Raw genomic sequence first — 25,016 nt, 5'->3', positions numbered from 1 at the left:
GCTGTTCTCTTCAGCTGCAACTGTATGAAAATTGTTTGGTGCAAATTGGAATAATGCCAAATATATTTAAACAGAAGATACAAGTGATTCAGGAGCCCAGGATGGTTTTCTATGCAGACCTGAAGATTTCTATTAATTGAAAGTATAATTGTCTTATTGGGTGGACTTTATCATTTAATCCAGTGCCTGTGTTTGCATAGCAGGGTTACGTACTAGTTTTTCTTAATTCTCAGTTAAAGAAATGGACCTTTCGGTATAACAGATAGCAGAAATAGCAGCAAAGTCTTTGACCAGACCATCAGGGCGAATTTGTTTGAATCAAATTTCAGAATTATCACTGTGTTTGAGATGCATTTCTCAGCAGCTCCTGTGTGTATTTAGAGAGAATGTTTAGAGAGCATTCCACAGTATCACTGTGTGACTTTTTCCCCTTATATAGGTAATTAATATGTATATCTTTTACATGAAGTATTGTGGATTTATATATTATAGTTAATTTATGTACATGTTGCCTTGTGCAACCTGTTCATTCTTCTCCCGCCCCCATCTTTGAGCCCCTGGCGATCATTCATCTTTTCATTTCTCTATGTTATTGTTGGCAGAAACCCTGGTGGCGTAGTGGTTAAGTGCTGCAGCTGCTAACCAAAAGGTCGGCAGTTTGAATCTACCAGGCGCACCTTGGAAACTATGGGGCAGTTCTGCTCTGTCCTGTAGGGTTGCCATAAGTCGGAATCGACTCGACAGCAACAGGTTTATGCTGGTGTTAGTTGCTGTCAAATTGGCTTCAACTCGTGGTGACCGTATGTGTAACAGAACGAAATGTTGGCTGGTCCAGCACCATTTTCACGATGGTTGGTATGTTTGAATCCATCCTGGTGGCTATTGTGTTAATCCATCTCATGGAGGGGTTCCCTCATTTTCGTTGGCCCTCTACTTTACCAAACATGATGTCCTTTTCTAGCGGTTGGTCTTTCCTGATTACATGTCCAAAGTAAGCAACCCAAAGTCTTGTCATCTCCACTTGTAAGAACATTCTGGTTGTATTTCTCCTAAGACTGATTTTTTCTTTCTGTTCTTTTGGCAGTCCATGGTATGTTCTGCATTCTTCAGCAACAGCACAGTTCGAATGTATCAGCTCTTCTGTACATATATGTGCACATAATACATGCACCAAAAACCAAACCTGTTGCTTTCGAGTCGATTCTGACCCTATAGGACATAGCGACCCTATAGGAAATTGTAGAACTGCCCTGTAGGGTTTCCAAGGAGTGGCTAGTGGATTCAAACTGCTTACTTTCGGTTAGCAGCTGAGGTCTTAACCACTGTGCCACCAGGGCTCCAGTATAGACATACATGTACATAATTAGTGCATAGTTAACCTAATTAGCTCTTGCTTCGGCATTTGGGGAAGCCTCTTTTCTGGATTGGTACTTATTTTTATAATATCTGAAAAAGTTGAAATACCGTTTTAAAACACAAAAGTCTCCAGGATTTGTTACTTAAGATTTTATGATATTTTTCCCAGGTAATTAATTAAGGATGTCATTGTCTTCTGTTAAATTAATCACTGAGAGATCTTAGGCCCTGATAGCAGACCCCAAATTAACCTTTTTTTTTTTTTAACTCTGGACTTTCCAACTCAAGGGGCATCTCTTTTGGTTTCCTTTGATTTTGAGGTTTTCTTTTTAAGGTTGTAAACCTTAGGGACCTTAAAATTTAAACTCGCCCTTTTCCCCATTCTGTATCTGTCTTTGGCTAGAGAAACCCAATTATTTTTGAATACTCTCTTGTGCCACTTTTAGCCCAATAATCTTCAATAGAGAAATTATTCAAGTGTATGATGTAGAAGTGTGTAAACATCTCTGTACAAGGAGCCTTAATACGTGCAGTGTTCAAGGTCTTAAATGTGAGGTTAGCAGTTTACACTAAGCCTGGGAGGAGAAGAGCTTTTCTTGATTTCTCTTACAGATTTATATTATTTTATTGGCAGCCTGGTTAGTCTAGGTTCTGAGAATGTGAAAATAATTTGGTGGGCGGTGAGTTTTCTTGCCTCCTTTTATAGTCTGTGTGATATCTCTTGTCTGGTTTTTCTTTTATGCTGGCTCTTCCCAGCTGCCCCTGGCTCTTCCTCAACGACTCCCTGAGTGCACCTTGGGAGGTCTTGTCCTCACCCTCTGGGGATGGCTAGTTGCCCTTTCCTCTGTGCTTTCTTGTCACTGTGCTTTCTTGTCACCGTGCTCTGTCCATCTCTGTAATTTTTGGTCCCCACCTGTCTCCATCACTACCCGTTGATCGCCATGTCCTGTTCTGCTCTTTGTCGTTCTAGTGCCCAGCACAGTGTCTGCTAGGGCACATGAACAGTGTCAGTACCTGTTGATTGAGTGAATTTGTACCAATGGATGGGTGGTATATGTATGTGGCTCTTGCTAAAAGGCTGTCAAGGAAAGTGACATAGCAACTTCTTAGCCTTCATTTTTTGGGCTATGGCAGATGGCAGAATCAGTGGTCTGTGTTGCTGGCTGAGGGGAGGATGAGCTGAGAAGGGTCCAACACGTTAATATCCTTCTTTGTGCTTATGGTTTGAGCTATGTGTGATCTTCCAGGGTCTTCACTGAGATATTTATTTGAACAAGTAACTAACTGGTTTAAATGTTGGTCTCTATAAATGTAAAAAGCAAAGATGTCACTTTGAGGACTAAGGTGCACCGGAGCCAAGCTGTGGTGTTTTCAGTCGCCTCATATGCATGCGAAAGCTCGACTATGAGTAAGGAAGACCGAAGAATTGACGCATTTGAATTACGGTATTGGTGAAGAATATGGAATATACCATGGACTGCCAGAAGAGTGAACAAATCTGTCTGAGAAGAAGTGTAGCCAGAATGCTCCTTAGCAGCAAGGATGGCAAGACTTTGTCTCACATACTTTGGACATGTTATCAGGAGGCGCCAATCCCTGGAGAAGAACATCATGCTTGGCAAAGTAGACCCTCTGGTCAGTGAAAAAGAGGAAGACCCTCAAAGAGTTGGATTGACACAGTGGTTGCAGCAATGGGCTCAAGCATAGCAATAATAGTGTGGATAGTGCAGGACCGGGTCGTGTTTCCATAGGGTCACTGTGAGTTGGAGCGGCCTCGACAGCACCTAACAGCAGCAGTAAATCCCCCTGTACTCTCAGAGCACGAGATTCAAGTTGTATGTGTGTTCGTGATGGTGATAGGGTTACTTTCTTTCCTTTTGTGCAGAAATCAGCCTCCCCTTACCTTGAAGATAGGTGTGTGGTAGTTTGTGGTCACCTTCTCTGACAGCTGCATTGCTTTTTCTTGTCCTCTGTGAGAATTCCAGTTTGGTAATAATTACTGTGGCTTGGCCAGCCTGATTCAGAAGCCTCCACACAAACTCTTACCATGTGTTTTGCTTCACAATCATTCAGAACACAGGGAGGTGATGACCATGAGAAAGGGAGTGTTAAATTTTTCTTTAGGGAGTGGTGCTGTTGGACTGTTGGCAGACAGATAACATCTGTAGCCTCTTGATGCCTTCCTTTCAAGGTCTGTTTGAGTGGCTCGTCCAGTATCCACTTCACCTTGGTTTGCATGTGTGTTTGTAGAAGGAGGAAAATGGATTAAAGAAAGGGATCTCAAGTTAGTGCACTGTTTTTATATCAAAACTACCGACTACAGTTTTGTGAAATGTGTATGTAGTAGACTGTCCTCAAGTTTTATATAAAGTGATTTAACAACAAAAGATTACACATCTTATCAGCTTTCAGATGTATACGGTTGAACACATGTAGCGTGGCAGGCTCTGTAGAGGGGCGTGGAGATGCCTTCCTGGAGCTTAGGTCTCACAGAAAAGGTGAATTTTAAACTAATCATTTTGGGGCAGTGAGTGCAATGAAAGACAGTTATATGACTCCAGAGCAGTTGATTTTATGCCGTTGCATTTTTTCATTGCCTTTCTAGGTTTTTCTGGAGCTCGAGAATGTGGTTGTCACGCTGTAGGGCAGATTTGGAGCCAGGCTTTTGCAGGAGAGTGGGTTTCTCTGGCAGGGAGGCTAGAGGACACGTTTTTATGAATTTCTATGGCAGAGCATAAAGCATCCAACACGACTTTCCTAAAAAGGACCAATTACGCAGTGGGTTAGAACTGAATATACTGGCTTGGTTCAGAGCAAAATGTCCGTTTTGGGTTTTGCTAAGTGATCTGAGGTCAGCTTTACACACTTAGGCTAGTGCAAATGTGGTGACCCTGTAAGATGCACGTCCCACATAGGCTGTTCAATTGTGATGGTTTTTTGGTTGGGACGCCGAAGCTTCTGATTCTGTATTCCTCTCATTGTCTCCCTTCAGATGATATGATATGTACCTAAAAAGTAGAGAAAACTGGGAAGGAGAGACATTTTTAGTTATTTTCCTAGTTGGGATTGAAAAATAAGGAGGCGAAGGTTTAATACTTTAGGCATCATTCCTGGTGCCATACTGTAGCCTTCGTCTGTGCCATGGTTGTAAGAAATAGCTCACACGCATAGATTGAAGAGGCTAGGAGAAGTTTTGGAGTGGGCTCCCTGTGCCTGCTACATCACTCCTTCCCCAGAATGTAGATGTGATATTGCTAATACGAAGGCATGTTTCAGCCTGACCTTGGACACCTAAAACCTCTAAAATGAAGGATGACTGTCAAGAATTAAAATATATTGACTATTTTCTGTTTTGCACAAAGACCTGTGAAACGTAGTCATTGTCTTCTAGAGTTACTTCCTGTTGTGTGATAACTTCCCTATGGAAAGCGTCTTGGAATACTCAGAGCAAAGGGAATGGGTCTTCGCGTATGGTTTCCATGAGGACCTTCCAGAGAGCTTCTTCAGACATGTAAAAATTTTTTCATCTAAAAGTACTTTATTTGTTTTATTGTGCTTTAGGTGAAAGTTTACCAAGCAAATTAGTTTTTCGTTAAACAATTAATACACATATTTATTTGTGACATTGGTTGCTGACCCTGTGATGTGTCGACACTCTCCCCTTCTCAGCCTCGGGTTCCTCTTTTCCATTCTTCCGGCTTTTCTGTCCCTCCCTGCCCTCTCATCCTTGCCCCTGGGCTGGTGTGCCCATTTAGTCTTGTATACATGGTTGACATGTATTATTGTTTGTTTTATGGGCCTGTCTAATCTTTGGCTAAAGGGCGAACCCCAGGAGGTACGTCAGTAGTGAATTAAAAGAGTGTCTGGGGGCCATACTCTCGGGGTTTCTCCAGTCTCTGTCAGATCAGTAAGTCTGGTCTTTTTTTGTGAGTTTGAATTTTGTTCTACATTTTCTCCTGCTCTCTCTGGGACCCTGTATTGTGATCCCTGTCAGAGCAGTCGGTGGTGGTAGCCAGGAACCATCTACTTGTGCTGGACTCATTCTGGTGGAGGCTGTGGTATGTGGTCCGTTAGTCTGGGTGTGTGAAATTTGAGTCAGAGGCCATGCAATTGTTTTTGGATGGAAACTGCCATTTCAGAAGAAAGGGGGTGGGAGGATCCTTTTCCAAATACGTGAATTACCCACAATGAAGAGAATTATTTTAAAGTAACAAAAATCACAATGTATATTCATTTAAACCAACATTTATTTACTTTCTGCCTAATTGGCACACTACAGCAATGTTCTATTGTTGAAGCGAGAGCCAAGAGCCAGGTCTGAAGTACTACTGATTTTTTGGTTAACACCGTGACACATGAAAGGTAACCACCAAGGAAGGTTGTATTACTCTCTAGGTGACTGTTGCTTGATTTCTTTGTTTTTTCACTCACCTACTGTGTTGTATCATGAAACATCAAAATAATACACGCAGGAGTCAGGGTAAGTTAAGGGGGCAATGGGGGAGACAGGAAGCGTGAGGGAAAGATTGAGGTAAAACCATTAGATACTTCAAGTGCTTGGCCTCTAATATCCTCAGGTTTAGAATTAGAAGTTACCGAGCTATGTAAATACTAGCCTTTAGCGAGTAGTTGTTTCATTTTGGCAACGTCTGTACGTTTGAGGCATAAACTAATAATTTGCTTATAGCAATTGAGAGTAAACAAAAATTATTTTAATCATTTGATCAAAAGCAGGGTGATTTCTCATACTAATTCTGTTGAGGTTTTTTTCTATGTGTGATTTAAGGCTTTTAAAAAATATATATAATTATGATTTTTTTTTTTTAGTGGTAGGAAAGTGGGAACAGATGGTCTATATCTTGTATGAGTTTTTTTTTTTTTTCCCCTGGTCAAGGAATGGAAACATTTGTGAATGCAAGTTGTTGGCTTTCTAAATGAGCTGGGTTCTAATTTAATGGACCATATAAGGCAAATTGGGTCTCAGGTTCCTTCATGGGCAGATACCCAAAAGGCGTAACAGTTACTACCTACAAAGGTGTAGGTCAGTAGTTGGTTTAATGACTTTGTCTGCTAATTTTATCACCTGTGTCAGTTCTGGGTTACGTAGTTGTGGTTGATATATATATATACATTTTTTTCCTTGTGGGGTTATGTTTCTGCTGCTTCACATCCCTGGTAGGTTTTAATTGGGTACCAAAAACCAAACCCTGTTGCCATCGAGCTGATTCTGACTCAGAGTGACCCTATAGGACAGAGTAGAGCTGCCCCATAGGATTTCCAAGGAGCAGCTGGTGGATTCGAATTGTTGACCTTTTGATTAGCCCCTGAGCTCTTAACTACTGCACCACCAGGGCTCCAGTTGGGAGCCAGACGTGAATTTTACTTTGTTCCTAGGCTCTGGATAGTTTGCGCTCCTTTGATATTCTTGAGCTCTGTTCTGGAGTGCAGTTAAGTTACTTGGAAACAGTTACATTATTTTAAGATTGGTTTGGTAGGACCAGAGCAGCATTCAGTTTAAGCTAATTTTGTCCTGCTATTGGAGCCCTGGTGGTGTAGTGGTTAAGAGCTGTGGCTGCTAACCAAAAGGTTGGCAGTTCAAATCCACCACGCATTCCTTGGAAACCCTGTGGGGCGGTTATACTCCGTCCTGTAGGGTCGCCTTGAAGGCAGTGGGTTGGGTTTGGTTTTTATTGAGCTAAGAGCTCAGCTATTGAGTGTATATAATACTCTTCTTCTGTTTCTACTACAGGATGCTTCATAAAGTTTGCCATTGGCTTAGGGAGGGGTAAGTTATGGGCTGAGGCAAGATATCCCTTAAGGGGCCCTCTGGCAGGTCAGGAAGATGGGGCCAGATCATGATGAGTGATCTTGGCCTCCACTTCTTTGCTCCAGGGAAGATTTAAGCATAGAAAGAGCCAGTCTCAAGTTGTGGGTTTGGATGAGTACATTGTAGCAGACAGGAAGACACCATGAGGCGGAGGCCAGAGCTGTGTGGCCCCACTGGCCCCATAAAAGGCAGATGAACCAGCAAGGTTCTAGCTCGTCAAGTCCCATCAGCCCCTTGCACAAGCAGCCATTGGTGGAAGCAAGCCAAGCAGGGAAGGTGGCAGTGATCCTAGAACAGCAAGGAGGGAGGGCCGAGGACCTCAGTCCAGTGACAAAGGGAGCCGGCCTGCATGTGCTGCCAGAAAAAAACTCATTTTGAATTCTTCTGGGGCTAACTCCTGTATCTGAAACTTTTCTAATTTTTTTTCCTAATTATGTAAGTAGTACATGTCAGTTGTAGAAAATTAGGAAAGTTAAAGAAGAAAATACCTATTATCTAAAGATAATATTCAGTAACATTTTTTTTCTTTTTTTTTTCCTATGCTTTCATTTAAGTATTACGTAGTTATTTGCACATATGTATACTTAAGTTGTGTGTGGCAAAATGTTGATGTCAGGAATACAGTCATTGTTAGGTGCTGTCGAGTCGATTCTGACTCATAGCGACCCTGTATACAATACAACAAAACACTGCTCTGTCCTGCACCATCCTCAAAATCGTTGCTATGCCTGAGCCCATTGTTGCAGCCGCTGTCAGCGCATCTAATCAAGGATCTTCCTCTTTTTTGCTGACCCTCTACCAAGCATGATACCCTTCTCCAGGGGCTGATCCCTCCTGATAAACATGTCCGAAGTATGTGAGACGAAGTCTCAGCATCCTCACTTGTAAGGAGCATTCTGGTTGTACTTCTTCCAAGACAGATTTGTTCATTCTTTTGGCAGGCCAAGATATATTCAGTATTCTTTGCCAACATCTTAATTCAAAGCCGTCAATTCTTCTTTGGTCTTCCTTTTTCACTGCCCAGCTTTTGCATGCGTATGAGGCAGTTGGCAATACCATGGCTTGGTCAGGTGCACCTTAGTCTTCAAGGTGATCTCTTTGCTTTTTAACAGGTTAAAGATGTCTTTTACAGCAGTTTTGCCCAATGGAACGCAGGAATATGGTAGCCCCCCTTATCCGCTGTTTTGCTTTCCTCGATTTCAGTTGCCTGCGGTCAACTATGGTTTGAAAATGTTAAATGAGTCCGCAGCATGATGAAATTCATGCTCTCACTCCATCGTTCACATAACTTTTATTGCACTATATGGTTATAATTGTTCTATTTTATTATTGTAGTTAATCACTTGCTGTGCCTAATGTATAAATTAAACTTTACCGTAGGTGTGTATGTATAGGACACATCATAGTGTATGTAGGGCTTGGTACTATCTGAGGTTTCAGGCATCCACGGGGATAGGTGCTTGGAATGCACCGTCCATGGATAAGGGGGGCTGTTGTATACAGTTTCATCTTCTGAGCATTTTGATTACCGGGCCCTTTTTGGTCTCATAATTGTAAGTTGATAGTTAGATTATGTTCCAGCTTTAATTTGGGCTTTTCTTACATCTCAGTAAGTTTGGAAGTTTCAGGCCCTGCTTTAGGTTTCCATGTTCTAGGGGCCTCCCAAGGAGGTACTGCTATTTTTATGTGTATCTCTGGATAGTGACAGGAAACTTTGAAAAGTTCTAACAGTTCAATTTTGATCCTAGAGAAAATAGTGATTTGTCTTACTTATTTGGCTTTATAGTTTGAGTAAGATCACCACCACCTTCATTATTTATTTGTCATGTTGTGCCTTTTTTTGGGGGGGTGGGGAGGCTTGCCACAGAGATGTATTGTAGTCTCCTTATGATTCTTGGCATCATTCATGGAAAACACCAGATTCCCAAGGTTCTTCATAAATGAGTGATGTTGCGGGAAATGGGATGGCTCTTGTTTACCATCCTACATCACTCAGTCACAGGTTTTTCCCCATCAGCGCCCTGCCCCTCTTGTCCACCCAGGTGAGTGGTGTTACTACGTAATTCTTTCTTACCACATTCTTTTTAGACGCTACCTGAGCAATAGAACCTCATTGGAATATTCAGCAAGTGATGTGGCCTGGTGAATTTTCTAAAGGATGGAGAAGTTAGAAGGTTCTCTGAGGACTTTAGTAAAAATTCTATTTGGTGTCATCTTCAGAGAGAAAGGACAGAAAGAACAGGTTTAGGACTTCAGGGCTATTAGTTTGGAATCCCAGAAGTAAATTGATTCTGTAACAAAACTAGAGAGAGTGTGTCTGTTTGAAAAGTGTTCCAGTGTGTTCTTGAGCAGATGTCTTGAGTCCTTGGTTTCCATTTTATTTTTTAATGTTAATTTTTAAACTTTTCAGTTGGGCTTTGATTCCGGGACTGATCAGTCTTTGGGAGGCAGGACTGATTAATTTGATAAAGGATGTGCTATTCCTTCCTTTTGGCCAGATCCTGTAACCTTCATTTTGTTCTGTCCTGCATAATTCTGTTCACCTACATTTAGGTTTTTAATGGAGGACATTTTCTAACGGTGCATAACCCGTTAAAAAAACCTGTTGCGTTGAGTTGATTCTGACTCATAGCGACCCTATAGGACACAGTACAACTGGTACTGCCCCACAGGGTTTCCAAGGAGCGGCTGGTGGATTCGAACCGCTAGCCTTTTGGCTAGCAGCCAAATGCTTAACCACTGCACCACCAGGGCCCCGCATTAGTGGGATAGTCAGTGAATTTAAGTTATAGAATTCTTTCATGTGTCTGAGCCCAGGAACAATCAAATGTGATCGATTCTGTGTTGCTGTAGACTCGGTGTGGTACTGGATAACCCTCTCAGATGTAACTGGGAGCTGCCGGGTAAAAGATAATCTCTTTTTTTCCAGTTTAGTCACATAGAGAAGGGTTCAGTAGTAGTTTACTAAAACAAAAGAACAAATTTGCAAACAGGTTTTTAGAAAGAAAATTTCATAAACATTGCATTTAAATGTATATTCCTTTATACATTTTGGTGCTGGAATCTGCCAGAGATATTTGCATGTCTCATTTCATCAGTCCTCCTTCCAGCGGACAAAGAGAGTGAACAGTTAATTACCCTTCTGTCGTTCGATGGTTACTGAGTAGACATTTAATTCGGTAAGGAGGGTATGTATGCTGGATGGAAAGATGATTATCTCGGAACGTCTTCCAATCTTGGATCCCAGTGAGTTTATCCAAAGCTGACCTGTCTCTCACAAACTACATATAGTTACTGCCATTCATGGAAGGTGAGAGGATTTAGCTAACCAGAGCCTAAACAGCCTTTTAAGGGGTCATTTAAAAACAAAGCAATCATATGCACGCCTGTGTGCTCAGATGGTGGCGTGCCCTGGGCTTGTCACACGACTCATTTACAAACCGTAGCTGCTTTAAAAAATTACCACTATTCAGATGTTCTCCCCTCCCCCATGGGGTAACCGTCAGTGCAGGCAACTGCATTGCCCAGTCAAATCCCAGCCCAAGACAAAGGCCTTTTTTTGCTCCCACTGGTTAGAGTCCAAAATGCTAATTAGCATCAGCTGCACTAAGTCACTAAGGGGGCTTAGCAGCTTCCTTACCACTGAAGAGAAACCGGAGGGTACCTTTGCTTTCTCACCAAGAAGGTCTCTCTCCCCTCTTAGACCAAACATTGCCATCCAGCTCATAGTGACCCTGTAAGACACGGTAGAACTGCCCCATAGGATTTCCAACGCGGTAATCTTCGTGGAAGCAGACCGCCACAGCTTTGTCCCATGGAGGCGGCTGGTGGGTTTGAACCACTGACTTTCCAAAGGGCAAGGTAGTTTGGACCGGCCTACACACATGGGATAGTAAACTTCCTCTGCGTAGTTCTGCCAGTTCAGTTTTCTTTTCACGTGTGGGATTTGTGTTGTTTTAAAATTTCAGTTCAGGCCCACCCCAAGTCTGTTTTCTGCTCTACCTTCTCAGGCTGAACGAGGTGCTTCTTTTTGGTGGTGGTGGCAGTGGGATGTGTGTGTATGTTTTTAAGTGCTGGAATGAGACCACCAAACGTGTTAATGACCAAAGGGAGATTTGAATGCAGAAGTTGATTTGTTACTTTAAAGGCAACATGAAACAGTGTATAATAAGCATTGGTCATAATTAGATTCCAGTTGTAGTTGGCTCAAAGCCTTTGGCAAATTCTGCAATTCTGACGCTTTTTCTCCAAGGTGGGCACTCCTAACTAGACAGTAAATGACAATTAGCTGTGTTAAATGCCTTTTTATTTTATAAGATCTGTTACTAGTCACCTATTTTAAAATCATGGAAGCACGAGAAGGAATGTGAAGTATGCATAAGCCTTGCCCTAAAAGAGTTATTTGTAAGGAGAACGTGCTTGCCCCTCAGTAGTTTCAGTAGTTGAATTTTGTACCTTCCTGGGATTTTACTGCTCGAGGCCTTCTTACTTGAGAGTGTGGCCTTCAGGTGGTTTTAGACATGCTAGGCTGAAACGGTAGGCTTTTTCTAAGGGCTGTGTGTGTTTGACTTTATTTTGCACAGGTAACATCTTCCTTCCCTGTTTTCCTCCAGCTGTACACGTGTGAGCACCTTCACATACGCTCCCCTCTGTCACACGTGCCCGCATGTGTCCTGGGCTACTCGGAAACCCTGAAGGGGAAGAACGTCAGTCATGAGCGGAATGAATGTGTCTGCCTAGAGAAACAGAGTGCAGAGCCCTTTTAAGGGAGACAGTCATTTCCTTTTGAAAATATGTGTATAGTATAGGGTATTTTAGAGATCTGACCTGCACATTTTTCCTGAATACCTTTAAAAAACTCATTGCCGTTGAGCCGATTTCTACTCATAGTGACCCAATAGGACAGAGTAGAACCGCCCCATAGGGTTTCCGAGGAACAGCTGGTGGATTCGAACGGCCGCCCTTTTGGTTAGCAGCTGAGCTCTTAACCACTGTGCCACAGGGCTCTGGGAATACCATTACCTTTTCTCTAACACTGCTTTCTAACCAAGGCTGATTTTCCTCTTTGCCGGTACGTTCTCTCTTCAGTCTCATTTTAATTCCGCCTTCCCATTATTCCCTTGTGACCTAAAAATCTTTGTGGACATGACTCTTCACAGGTAGTATGGTGGGGCTTTCTCTATGTCAGGTGTATGTACAACAAGAAACAGAGCGCCCAGGCTGGTCCCGTTCCTTCCCCAGGTGTATGTGAGAGATTGGGTGGAGGCTCTGCAGACTTCTCAGGCCTTGGCACTCAGAAGGGCGGCTTGTTTTTATTTTACAGACCTGTGTCACCATCTCTGCCCTTCACTCCCCACCTGATCTTCTCATACAAACGCTGTGTTGTTGCTCTGCTCGTATTATTTTAATAAAGCCAAAAGCTAGGAGAGAAGCCAAGCCTGCAGAAACTTTATCACTGAGTGACGTTTTATTACTGAAAGTTATTGGACTCATCCAAATCTCTTTTAGGGTGCAGATTCCCATTGAACATGCCACCTAGGGCCCCCACAGCTGGCCTGTGAACCTATCAGCCCAGGGCCCCCTTAGAGGGGCTGCTGCTGTGAAAGCTTGTTGAAAGTGGATGTTATCTGGCCTTAAGTGTGCCAGGTGATTTATATTCATAAATGTTCACTAGAAAAGAAACAATCTTTCCTAGTGACTAGTTAAAGTAGTGTCAGTTGATTCTGGTTTTTTGCCCCCACTTTGATGAGCAAATTGAGGCCCCATGAAATGGAGAACATTGCCTGAGGCCACCTGGTAGCTGAGCTGGGACTGCGTCCCTGCCCTGCACACTGCCCCCGTGCCCTTTCCCGTACACATCTTTATCTTCTGTACTTGGTGTATTTCTTGCATAACCTGTAGTCTCATTTCAAAGGGTGGGTCCCCTTAAGATCCCTAACTCTTGGTATGAGGCTAAAAGTGAGTGTATACACCACCTTTACTTCTGACAGGACTGGGAAGTTGTGTTCCTTTTGTGATGGGCTGTGTGGGGGGAGGGGGGAAGTAAAGTCATGCTCCGTTCAAAAGCAATGCGTTTTATGTATTTATTTTTATTCTCAAGGATGAAGAGGAAGAAATCAAACTGGAGATCAATATGCTGAAGAGATACTCACATCATAGAAATATCGCAACGTATTACGGTGCTTTCATTAAAAAGAGTCCTCCAGGACACGATGACCAACTCTGGGTAGGCGGGTGTTCCCTGAACGTTGTGTAGGGTGTTCTTCATTGGCTGTGTGATAAGGGTGCTAAGTAGTTTTCAAAGGGAGGGGCAGAGAGAAGGGAAGAAGAATGGGGCCATAGCTGGAAGATTCTGAAGGCTTCGTTGGCCTCTATGTTGTTGGAAGGGGTACTGGATGCTTATTTTCTTGTTGATTTCACATTGCACAGAAGATAATTAATTCTGTATTTCAAGAATAAAATGGTATGTTTTAAAAGGTTTGTGAGGAAATAGCAAAGAAGAAAAGAGCAAGGGGCTTGGAAATAAAAGTGGTACAATAAAAGCTGTATAGGAACTGGCTAGCTCAATTAATTGCCACTTTCTTTACCACCTGGAAGTGAGAGAGATCTCTCCAGAAAACATGCTTCTGGCAGTGATTCATTAATAATATTAAGGATCATATTAATTAAACCAGTAAGTTCCAGGAGCATTTCTGGAATTCACGCATTAAAAACCTTATCTCTGACTGAATACATTTATATTCAATACGGTGACCCTGAGATACCGTCAGATCTATGGTTATCACGTTAGTTATGCTCACGGTGTTGAGCTTACGAAGCAGGAAGATGGAGTATTACTTTCTCTTCTAAGGCTTTTTTTTTTCTATTGTAGAAAACTTGTAAAATTGAGAAAGTAGAAGGAAAAGAAATCATCCCAATTCCCATCACCAAAATCCAATCATAGTTAAAGCTTTGGAATAGTTCTAAGTACTTTTAAAATGTAGTTGTGACCATATTGTATAAATATTTAGATACTGTAAATAATACATTTTTAAAAAGTGTATACGTCTTAGTAACAGCATTTCTCTTTTGTACTAAACCCAGTTAATATAAAATAGATTGAAGATCATAGTGTGAGGAAAATGGAACTTTTTCGAGGCTGAATGGGAAAGAATGTTGGCGAGTATTTGAATCAGATTTCTGATAGTTGGGCGATGGTGGAGAATAAGACCACACTGGCCCTCCAAGGCCCATACGCTTACAACAGCATGTGGACATTCTGGAACCTCCGCACTGGGGTCTGTGCAGTGGTATTGCAGAAAATCTCAGTCTCCTGGACCAAGCAGACATAGTGGATACACTGGACAGTGACTGAGCTCTAAATAATTCAGAAGTCTTCAAAGGAACCCTATGCCTAGGTCTTTAGGAAAGGTGGGGTGGGTCAGACTGCGTTTGAATAACTTCTCTGCTGTGTACTGAAATCTGTGATGCTCTCTTTGACTGCTGGAGTGTGTTAGTCACAGTACATCTTGTCTGCCCTGTAGCTTGTTATGGAATTCTGCGGGGCTGGGTCCATTACAGACCTCGTAAAGAACACCAAAGGGAACACGCTTAAAGAAGACTGGATCGCTTACATCTCCAGAGAAATCCTGAGGGTAAGGAAAGGCCCCAGCTGTAGGGCCCTAATAGGTATCCTTGTGCTCACCTTTTCATTTTCCTAGCCTGGAGTGTGTCTGTGCGTTAGTAGTGCCTGTACAGATTATTCTGTTCTTGACAAGCAGTGTCTCTGTAGAGCTAGCCTGGTGGTGTAACTGCATCATGGTTGTGACTCTGGCAAGTGCTTAAAGAAAGTGGACTTACATAAAAATAGTTCTTCCCTATTTCCTGAAAGTTTATCTTCCAAGCCATCACGACACCACCAAATAGCATCTTTCCTTGGATGTTAGAAAGAGAATTGGAGGGATGGGGAAGAGAAACGATCTCTAACTATTACTATTTTTGTAGCAACTCTGCCTGTAAGCTTATGAAATCGATACTAAACGCTGGCTTTCGCAGCCATCCCGTGAACCTCGGCGTTAACTGTTAGAATCTGTTGTAATATTTATGAGGAGAAGTTCTAATGCTTAATGTTATTTACAGCCAGTTGGAAAGCTGGCTTAGGATCTTAGAGTAAGTTTCCCAGCTGCTATTCAAGCAGCTTTCAAATGATCCCTTTCAGAAATAGAGCCACGCTGCCAGCACGGGAGAGGCTTTTTAGATTTTATATCTGAAGAATGCTCGTGAGTTACCAGCGTGTCTCTGCACCGTTAGTCAGCCATCACATGTCTTCTCTCCACTTCATGTGCAGATTGCACGCTGAAGTTACTTGGTTGCATTTCATTTTCCCAGCATATTTTTAAAATAAAAACTGTGGAAGTTAAAACTGAAATCTGGTTCTGTGCTTCTGCCACTAATTAAAACAAGTCTTATAAGTAGGTGGTTTATTTTTGTGTATGTAAGATTAATAGAGCATTGCAGGTTTTAAAAATGTCCTCGAGAATTCCTAGAAAAACATGGAATTTCTTTTTATTTATGTGTTTTATGGAGCCCTTGAAAATACTAAGCAATTCCCTTAAGAAAACTAGTTGTGGGGGTGGAGGAAACCATCTTTTTTTCTTTTTTTTTTTAATTAAATAATCACACTTAAACTTCATTATTAAAATATCAAGGGTCCTATCTTTTATGATGATTATAGGAAGCAGAGCCTAAAAGTGGGAGAGTAAGTCTCCTGTCGTAAGCTACTATAAGGGAGTTTAGTAAATGAGCAGAGGTATTTATTATATTAATAGCTAAGCCTCTTAGCATGGTAGGCAGGCGACCACAGTAGGTAAGAAGTTGCACACAGGAGTTAGTCAGACTTGGATTTGAGTCCTCGGTCTGCTACTTATTTATTATAGACCACCGGCAAAGTTACTCAACTTGGAGGACTTGTTTTCCTCATCTGTAAATTTTAGATAACAGCCTTAAGAGCGAAATACTATTAGTATGAGAATTAAATCAGCTGGTGTATTTGAATCATTTAATGTAATAGGCCACACAGCAGCCTCTCAGTTAATATTAGTTGCTATCGTTATGGTTTTATAGTCACACATCTTTCCTACATATAATTCCAGTATAAGATTTCTCAAGCAGAGAACTAGCTTTCAGTATAATGCCCTAGGCATTAAATGTATTTCAGTTATCAAAGACAAATTTACACGTTTTTATATGCACAGGTAAGCAGTGTTTACCTATAATATGTAATAAATATATTTTACCACCGTTCTATGGGCAAAATACTGAACGACGCAGGAAGCATCAAAAGAAGATGGAAGGAATACATAGAGTCACTGTACCAAAAAGAATTTGTCAGCGTTCAACCATTTCAGAAGGTAGCATATGATCAAGAATCGATGGCATTGAAGGAAGAAGTCCTAGTTGCACTGAAGGCATTGGAGGAAAAAAAGGCTCCAGGAATTGAAGGAATACCAGTTTGAGATGTTTCAACAAATGGATGCAGCACTAGAGGCACTCACTCACTCACCTATTCCAAGTAATTTGGAAGACAGCCTGCTGGCCAACCCACTAGAAGAGATCCATATTTGTGTCCATTCCAAAGAAAGGTGTTACAAACAGAATGTGGAAATTATTGAACAATATCATACATAAGCAAAATTCTGCTGAAGATAGTTCAAAAATGGTTGTAGCAGTACATTGATAGGGAACTGCCAAAAATTCAAGCCAGATTCAGAAGACGTGAAAAGAAGGATATCACTGGTGATGTCAGGTGCATCTTGGCTGGAAGCAGACAATACCAGAAAGATATTTACATGTGTTTTATTGACTGTGCAAAGATATTCAACAGTGTGGATCGTGACAAATTATGGATAACATTGCGAAGAATGGGAATTCTTCGAACACTTAATTGTGCCTGTGCAGAACCTGTCCATAGACAAGAGACAATTGTTTGAGCAGAACAAAGGGATACTGCGTGGTTTAAAATCAGGAAAACATGCAATCAGGGTTGTATCCTTTCACCATACTTATTCAACCTGTATGCTAAGCAAATAATCTGAGAAGCTGGACTACATGAGGAAGAACTCAGCATCAAAATTGGTGGAAGACTCATTACCAACCTACAATATACAAATGATACAACCTTGTTTGCTGAAAGCGAAGAGGACTTGAAGCACTTACTGATGAAGATCAAAGACCACAGCCTTCAGTATGGGTTATACCCCAACATCAAGGAAACAAAAATCCTCACAACTGGTCCAATAAGCAACATCATAATGAATGGAGGAAAGATTGAAGTTGTCAAGGATTTCATTTTACTTGGCTTCACCATCAACACCCGTGGAAGCAGCAGTCAAGAAATCAATATATTGCATTGGGCAAATTGGCTGCAAAAGACCTCTTTAAAGTGTTGAAAAGCAAAGATGTCACTTTGAGGCCTAAGGTACATTTGACCCAAGCCATGATATTTTCAGTCACCTCATATGCATGTGAAAGATGGACAGTGAATAAGGAAGACTAAACAATTGATGCTTTTCATTATGGTGCTGGCAAAGAATATCGAATATACCGTGGACTGCCAGAAGAATGAACAAATCAGTCTGGGAAGAAGTACAGCCAGAATGCTCCTTAGAAGCAAGGATGGCAAGACTTCGTCTCATGTATTTTGGACACATTATCAAGAGGGACTGGTCCCTGGAAAAGGACATCATACTTGGTAAGGTTGAGGATCAGCAAAAAAAGAGGAAGACCCTTGACTAGATGGATTGACACAGTGGCTGCAACGATTGTGAGGATGGTGCGGGACCAGGCAGTGTTTCATTCTGTTGTATATACGGTAGCTGTGATTTGGAACCTAAGAACAGCAATAACCACCACTGATCTCAGGCAACATTTAAAGGAAGACTAGGTCGTTTGAGGCCTCTCATTGGCTTGAGTATGGTAGGTCAATGGACATTTTTCTGAGATGCAGAAAATCTTTTTCATGTTGGTAGGCACCTGAAACAAAAGCTTCCTTTAGCTAAAATGGGGCCTTCTTGTGTGACAAAAGTTTAAATTAAACAGGAATAAAAAGCCTCTGAAAGAGTTAACATAGCATACCCTAGTGTGCGTTCATTATAGCAGTTACTAAGAGTCAGTTTTGATAAAGAGAAAGCAAGATGGTAAGTAGGAGGTGAGGCCTCATGGGAAATGTAGACAGCCACCCCAAAGCAGAAAACCTGGGTTCTCGAGACATGGCTAGTGGGATCTGATTGTTGTAGTGAGAAACCTTGTGCTCATACTTTGGTAGATGTTAAGTTTAGATGCTAGCTCCTCAAAAGGGTATGAGTTATGAGCATATAGGCTTTAAATATCAGTAGAAATGCTGACTTTGGCTAACCCACTAAAACCCTCAGGATCAAAAAGTTTACCAACAAGCCAGCATGTTTATTCCAACCACGTCCATATTCACATTCTATATGGTAGTGTTTTTGTAGAAACCAGTGTTTCATAATGAACATGAGTGCTCAACAACCTTCCATAACCGGTAATAAGGGACAGCCTCGACTAGCGCTGTGTTCTGTGTCCATCAGCGAGATAGAGTTGCAGGAAAAGTGTTTCCTAATTTAAAGACAAATTGGTTTGCTCTAGATTGGGGTGTTGGCTGAGGGTCTGGGCTTGGCATCTCTGCTAAGGAGGAGTAATGGTGGCCAGCTGTGGGCATGGAGTAGTTGAACCAAACTCAAGTTGTCTCATCCCAGGACCTTCATAGAGCAAAATGCATTCATTGTTTGGAATAATCACAACTCAGGTTAGCGTTGGGTATCCTTTCAAAGAACTGTCGGGTACACCTTAAACCATTCTACGTGCAGAAGCAACAGCCCTTGAGCAGTCTGGGCAGAGGTGGAGACATTTTTTCCTTATATTTACTGCTCGCAGAGAGAGAAAAAAAAAACCTGCATGCATTGGTGTACTGCCTTTGTTTGAGAAGCGTTTGTGCTTGTTGCTAAGATAATTTTGTGAAAGTATAAGGCGGTTTGTGCAAATTAGAGACTGAAAATGAACAAAAGTAATTGAAGTCAGAATTAATGAAAGCATTAAGGAAGCTACATTTTCTTGTCTCTGTTTTTTTTTTTTTTTTTTTTTTGCAAGGATAAAGAGTGTTGGAAGTTATACCAGGCTCAAAGAAGGAACTTTCTTCCTAATTATAGCACTAAGATACCATGTATTTTTAGTGCTTTTTCGCCTCGTCAGGGCTTTGTGGTGTGACACTGCACATCCTGTGTTGCAGAAGAATGAACAGAGCCATCAAATAGACTGTACTGTGTTTCACAAGCAGACTTGTGATTGTTTAAAAACCCCTTATGTTAGAAAAATCCGTGTTCTAGAGCAGCTGTTCTATATAATTCATCTACAGAGTAATGATGACAATAAAACCCCCACAAAATTAAATAGAACAAACCCTTACTTCTAATTTAGCCTTTTTGAGTTGAGACGTTTCAGGGTAAATAGGTTGCTTGTGTCCTAAGGAGGCGAGGTGTGGCTTTGCTTCTCTGGTGAAGGACAGAGCAAGTGAGCGTGTTGTACGAAGGAGGCACTTCTGTCTTGTGGATCGAGTTTGGACGCAGCAGGTGGTCATGTTCTCCACCACCTCTCATGAGAGACATGCTTCTGAGCTTCGTTTCAGAAACAAGGTCATCAAAAATGGCTCTATACCCAATAGGCTTGTTTCCTTGGGGAAGCAGTATATTTCATTTGAACACAAAGCCCTCGCGACAGCAGAAGTGTATTTTCTGTTTGGCAGAAAGGTCGGATTGATCAGCAGTTAGCAGTTTGTCACTGTGCAGTGGGAAAACTCTCCAGTGTCCAAAAGCCAAATTTTAAACCCTGCTCTAGCCCTTCCTCCTTCCCCTGGGATGTATCTAGTGCAGATATACCCACGGGGTCACCGACTGGAAGATAGGCATTCAGCGTGGGAAAGGAACCACCCTGTACATAAATAGCATAAATTATAGCCGAGAAGCCGCAGATGGAATCTAAAGTGCGTCTTAAAGGCAGAGCTGGAGGACAGCGATGTTGCTCCCGTGGGGAACCTACCCAGTTGGAATGTGGGGGTAAGAGGAGGCTTCTGTCTGTCTGTCTGTTGTCTTGCTGGAAACGTACAAAATAGGAGTTCACAAAAACTTTTGGACCACGTGCACACTTTGTTATGAAAGGTGTGTTCCCGGCTGGTTGCTTACAGCAACAAAGAACTAAAACTCAGTTCTGTGTTCCCTGCTCAGGGGCTGGCACATCTTCACATTCACCACGTGATTCACCGGGACATCAAGGGCCAGAACGTCCTGCTGACCGAGAATGCAGAGGTGAAGCTAGGTATGTGACCATGTGCTGCCTGACCTGACACTTGCCCCTCGAGCAGACCAGCAATACGCTCTGCCCCGTTTGTCATTTAGCTTGTTACCCACGTTTTATTTATTTATTTATTTGTTTTTATGTTCTGTTTAAGAATATGGGAACTGGGCTTATTGCTTAGCCTATCTCCAGACCTTCTCCCTCCCTGCCATTCTCCCTTCTGCTCTATTCTCCATGCAGAAGCCAGACTAACCTGTAAATCGCATCATGTCACTCCCCTGCTTAAAGACCCCCCTGCTTGTTTCCTTCATAGTACTGCCCGCAATTTATAATTACAGTCACGCATCGATAACATCCGTTCGGGTAACGTGTGACCGTGTGTCTGTCCGTGTCCCAGCACGTATGTCCATGTTCCAGCACGTGCCCTTCAGCATCCCCACTTGGCAGGGAGCCCGCCCTGCCACCCCCGCCCGCGCAAACAAGCGCCCCTGCCGCTGGGAGGAGTGGTCGCCCGATCCTGCTCCTGAGTGCCCTAGGTTGGCAGACATCACGGGGCCCAGCTGGGGCGGGGGCACTGCGTCCCCAAGACCGCTCACCTGGTGCCCCAGCCCTCGGCCAGAACCTCCCCATCATGCCCGTCACTGGGCTGCAGGGCTGCACTCCGGTGGGACCCAGCTGACCACTCAGGTGTACTCACAACATCCCAGTCACACACCGTCTTATTTCACAGAATGTGTCATGGATGTTAAGTCACACATGACTCTATATAATTATTTACTTATAGCTCTGTCTCTGTTACCAGAATATAAGCTCTGGAAGTGCAGTGACCAGGCTTGTTTTATTCACCAGTGCATTCTTCTCTAGCACCTAGCAGAGTGCCTTGAATTGTAGTAGCTGCCCCATAAATACATGAACGAGTGGGTGGATGGAGCCCACAGTGTCTTCCTGGAGATGACTTTACGGATTCTTTTTTTTTTTTTTTTAAATAGTTCTTGTTCCCCTCAGCTGGTTCTGTTTCTATTCCACTGTCCTAATGGTTCCGTCAAATTTTTAAACAGAATTCACATTAACTCTTCTTCCACTAAGGCATCACCAGGAAAAAAAAAAAAAAGAATAGTTTGTTTCTTTCAAAAATCTTAGGTACAGTTTACTTTTAAAAATAAAAATCTTATAGTTGCTTCCTTGCATAGTGTCTACATTTATTGGTCCGTCTTTGGAGGAATAGTCTGCCCAATTGGAAAGTCCCCTGGCAGCTAAGATAGGCTTTCTGATTGTTCTCACACATGGACGATTCAGTGAGCTGCACGTCTTCCCTGCACTGGCCTCGTGGTGCTAGGCCCATAATAGTCCCTGCGTCACCTAGTCATCTATATACAAGCTGCAGTGAAGCTTGCGTAGGTTTCTGCACCGCATGGCCTGTGTGTCTGTCTCAAGAAGCGCATTCAGCAAGTGAGCCCACCCTCTGGCCAGCTAGTTCCTGAGCATGTTCTATTCTCAGAGGTTGAATCCATCACCCCTGTGAATTATCTCAGCACCTTGTAGGCAGTTCTGCATGAAATCCCCCACCTTTGTGCACCCCTGCTGGGTATGATGGCAGCGTATGTAGGGATGATACTGGCCTTCCACTAGAGATCTGTGGTTTTCCTGCCAACTCTACCTCCCAACCTTGGGCTCTCCCCGCGACCACCACCATCATTAACTGGGGTGGAGTGTAGTAGTTGCTCTGAAAAATGAGCAGAAGCCCCAAGTGCTTTGGGGGTTGTTTCCTAGTATAATTGAGATTTAGCTTGACTCCTTTGATTTAATGCAGTACTCTGTTCTTCTCAGGAAAACCTTTGTGGCTTTCTTATCTTTATGTAGATATTACTACTGCTTTTAAGAAGCTAAATCAAGTGGGTCTCAGTCAGTTCCGAACTTGGGGCTTTCTATCACTTGATTGTTCGTGGCAATCATGTTCTCTGAAAGCACTGAAAATCGTTACTCATTCAGAAGGCCCTCTGCTGGTCACTGTGGGGGAAGCTCGGGGAGGCAGCACGTCCAGGCCTCCCCTGAGCTTACACACTAGTGGAGGATCCTACGGCCTTAGTGGCTTTGCTCTGGAAAGCACACTCCTTACCGATGTCGCCTGCCTTGAGGAGAATTGCACGTGCGTGAAGCATCATTGTTTAAGTTCGCTCTGAAGACACTTCCTCCTCCCATTTTTAAATCCCCTTTTTAATTTTGTTTGCTCATTGTTCTACTTTTCCTTCCTTTCTCTTCCCCCCACAGTCGATTTTGGTGTGAGTGCTCAGCTGGACAGGACGGTGGGGAGAAGAAATACGTTCATAGGCACCCCCTACTGGATGGCTCCCGAGGTCATCGCCTGTGACGAGAACCCAGATGCCACCTACGATTATAGGGTAAGAGGCGGCTGCTCAGTTGGCCTTCTTGCTTCAGTGTCACTGACATTTTTGAGGAATGGGGGCCTTGCTTACAAATAGCACACTCCTTATCTCTATCTGCTTTTTCCCTGAGAAATTTTCAGTTTGCCAGAAATACATTTTGATGCTGTCATTTTTTTGCCCATTCTGCGTCACCTATGTTGTCCATAATAAAGAATATACTGGCTTCAAGGCAGCCTGGGCCACTTTGTATATATAGAACTTTTTTGTTGTGGGTAAACTAAATGCTTCTGCTGTTTGCTGTCCTTTTAAATTCGAAGAATATGTTAACGTCAGATATTTACTCTTTTTAAAATGGTGTCACAATATGTAGCAACAGTTTGACCAATGCAAAGTTGATAGAGTATTCTTGTTCAAGAGCTTTACAGCTTGGAGTTGGTACACAAATATTTTTAAGGTATTGGACTGATCTCCAGGAACCTGAATCAGTAATACTTCTTTGATGCTGGTATAAAACCCATATTTGAGACTCAGGTTGAATATGTTGACAGAACTTATTTTAACAAAATCCCTTTGTCTTCATTAAACGAGCCAGAGTGGTTAATGTGGCTGGTAATAATATTCGGAATTGAGTTTGTCTCAGTACACTCCAATGTATTTCAGTATTTATTACATACACTCAGTGCAACTCAAATTAAACCTATGATGCAGAGGAATTTTTATTTTTTTATGTGTTGAAGTATTTTAAAATGGGTTACAGATTTTGTGACTCTTTAATAAGTCATTAAACCAAAACCAAACCTGTTCCCATCAAGTCAATCCCGACTCATAGCGACCCTATAGGACAGAGTAGAACCACCCCATAGGGTTTCCAAAAACTGGATGGTAAATTCAAACTGCTGACCTTTTGGTTAGCAGCTGAACTCTTAAGCACTACGCCACCAGGGCTCCCATACATCAATACTTATCTCTAAAATTTGAGAATGTTTTTGAACATACCCAAACTACCATCATACCTAAGTTACTTAAAAATAATTCCTTATTTCAATTGTATTTGGTTGTTTTGTTCATTGAGTCTCCCAATCTAGAATATACTTTTTTTTTTCTTCCATGGTATTGACTGTCTGAAAATGCTGGGCCTCTTACAAAATTTCTACCCTCTGGATTTGTCTGTTTACTTCTTTGTGATATCATTTAGCTTGTTTTCTGTAAACTGGACAGGCTCAATTAGTATCAGGGAAAACCTTTTTAATTAGCAAAATGGCCTCACAGATGATGGGGGTGCTTTGTGTTACATCACATCAGGGATTGGGTACCATCTCTTGTCCCACCATGAAGACTGGTCACTGGGTTAGGGTGATGACCCCTCGTTCATACCACTATAGACTAGAAAACTTCATAAAAACAATGAAGAAATTCATAGGCCTGTTCTTACTCTGCGTTCAAACATACGTGTCTGAACTTTGTTTTTAACATAATTATAGGTTATTTAGAAACCACTTAAGCTGAGTCAGTTTAAGTAATTCCTTGGTTTGAATAGCATATAAATGAAAGGATACTTAGGAAAGTAAACAGGTTATCTGCTTCTTTAAAATCTTATTTGGATTTTAAGACATATTGGGTGATAAGATTTCATTTACTCATCAACCAATGCTTATTGACTGTCTGCCCTAGGCCATTCTGATTCTAGGGGTACAAAAGTGAATGAACAGACAGAAATTGCCTGCTCTCATGGAACTTATGTTTGAGTAGAGAATAAAGTTAAAATTCAGATTTCTTTTTTTTCTAAATTGTACTTTAGATGAAGGTTTACAGAACGAACTAGCTTCTCATTAAACAGTTAGTACACGTATTGATTTATGACATTGTTTAACAACCCCATGACATGTCAGCCCTCTCCCTTCTTGACCTTGTGTTCCCTATTACCAGCTTTCCTGTCCCTTTCTGCCTTCTAGTCCTTGCCCCTGGGCTGGTGTGCCCTTTTTGTTTCTTTTTGTTTTATGGGCCTGTCTAATCTTTGGCTAAAGGATGAACCTCAGGAGTGACTTCATTACTAAGCTAAAAGGATGTCTGGTGGGCCATACTCCCAGGGTTTCTCCAGTCTCTGT

The 25,016-nt window shown here is 42.2% G+C and overlaps 1 protein-coding gene across 47 annotated transcripts in view; it reads left to right on the top strand.

The window, feature by feature from the left end:
- MAP4K4 (mitogen-activated protein kinase kinase kinase kinase 4) overlaps positions 1 to 25,016 on the top strand; it is a 221,182-nt gene that overhangs the window by 124,535 nt on the left and 71,631 nt on the right. For all 47 annotated transcript variants that reach the window (XM_049856285.1, XM_049856273.1, XM_049856274.1 and 44 more), the window contains exons 4-7: positions 13,284 to 13,409; positions 14,707 to 14,817; positions 20,458 to 20,548; positions 22,796 to 22,926. In XM_049856285.1, the coding sequence (XP_049712242.1) occupies positions 13,284 to 13,409; positions 14,707 to 14,817; positions 20,458 to 20,548; positions 22,796 to 22,926 (459 nt within the window). The remainder of the gene's footprint in view (positions 1 to 13,283; positions 13,410 to 14,706; positions 14,818 to 20,457; positions 20,549 to 22,795; positions 22,927 to 25,016) is intronic.

Source organism: Elephas maximus, chromosome 17 (genome assembly GCF_024166365.1).
Source record: "Elephas maximus indicus isolate mEleMax1 chromosome 17, mEleMax1 primary haplotype, whole genome shotgun sequence".
Taxonomy (NCBI): domain Eukaryota; kingdom Metazoa; phylum Chordata; class Mammalia; order Proboscidea; family Elephantidae; genus Elephas; species Elephas maximus.
Note: the sequence above shows the minus strand (reverse complement) of the source record. Positions and strands in the feature narration are given on the sequence as shown.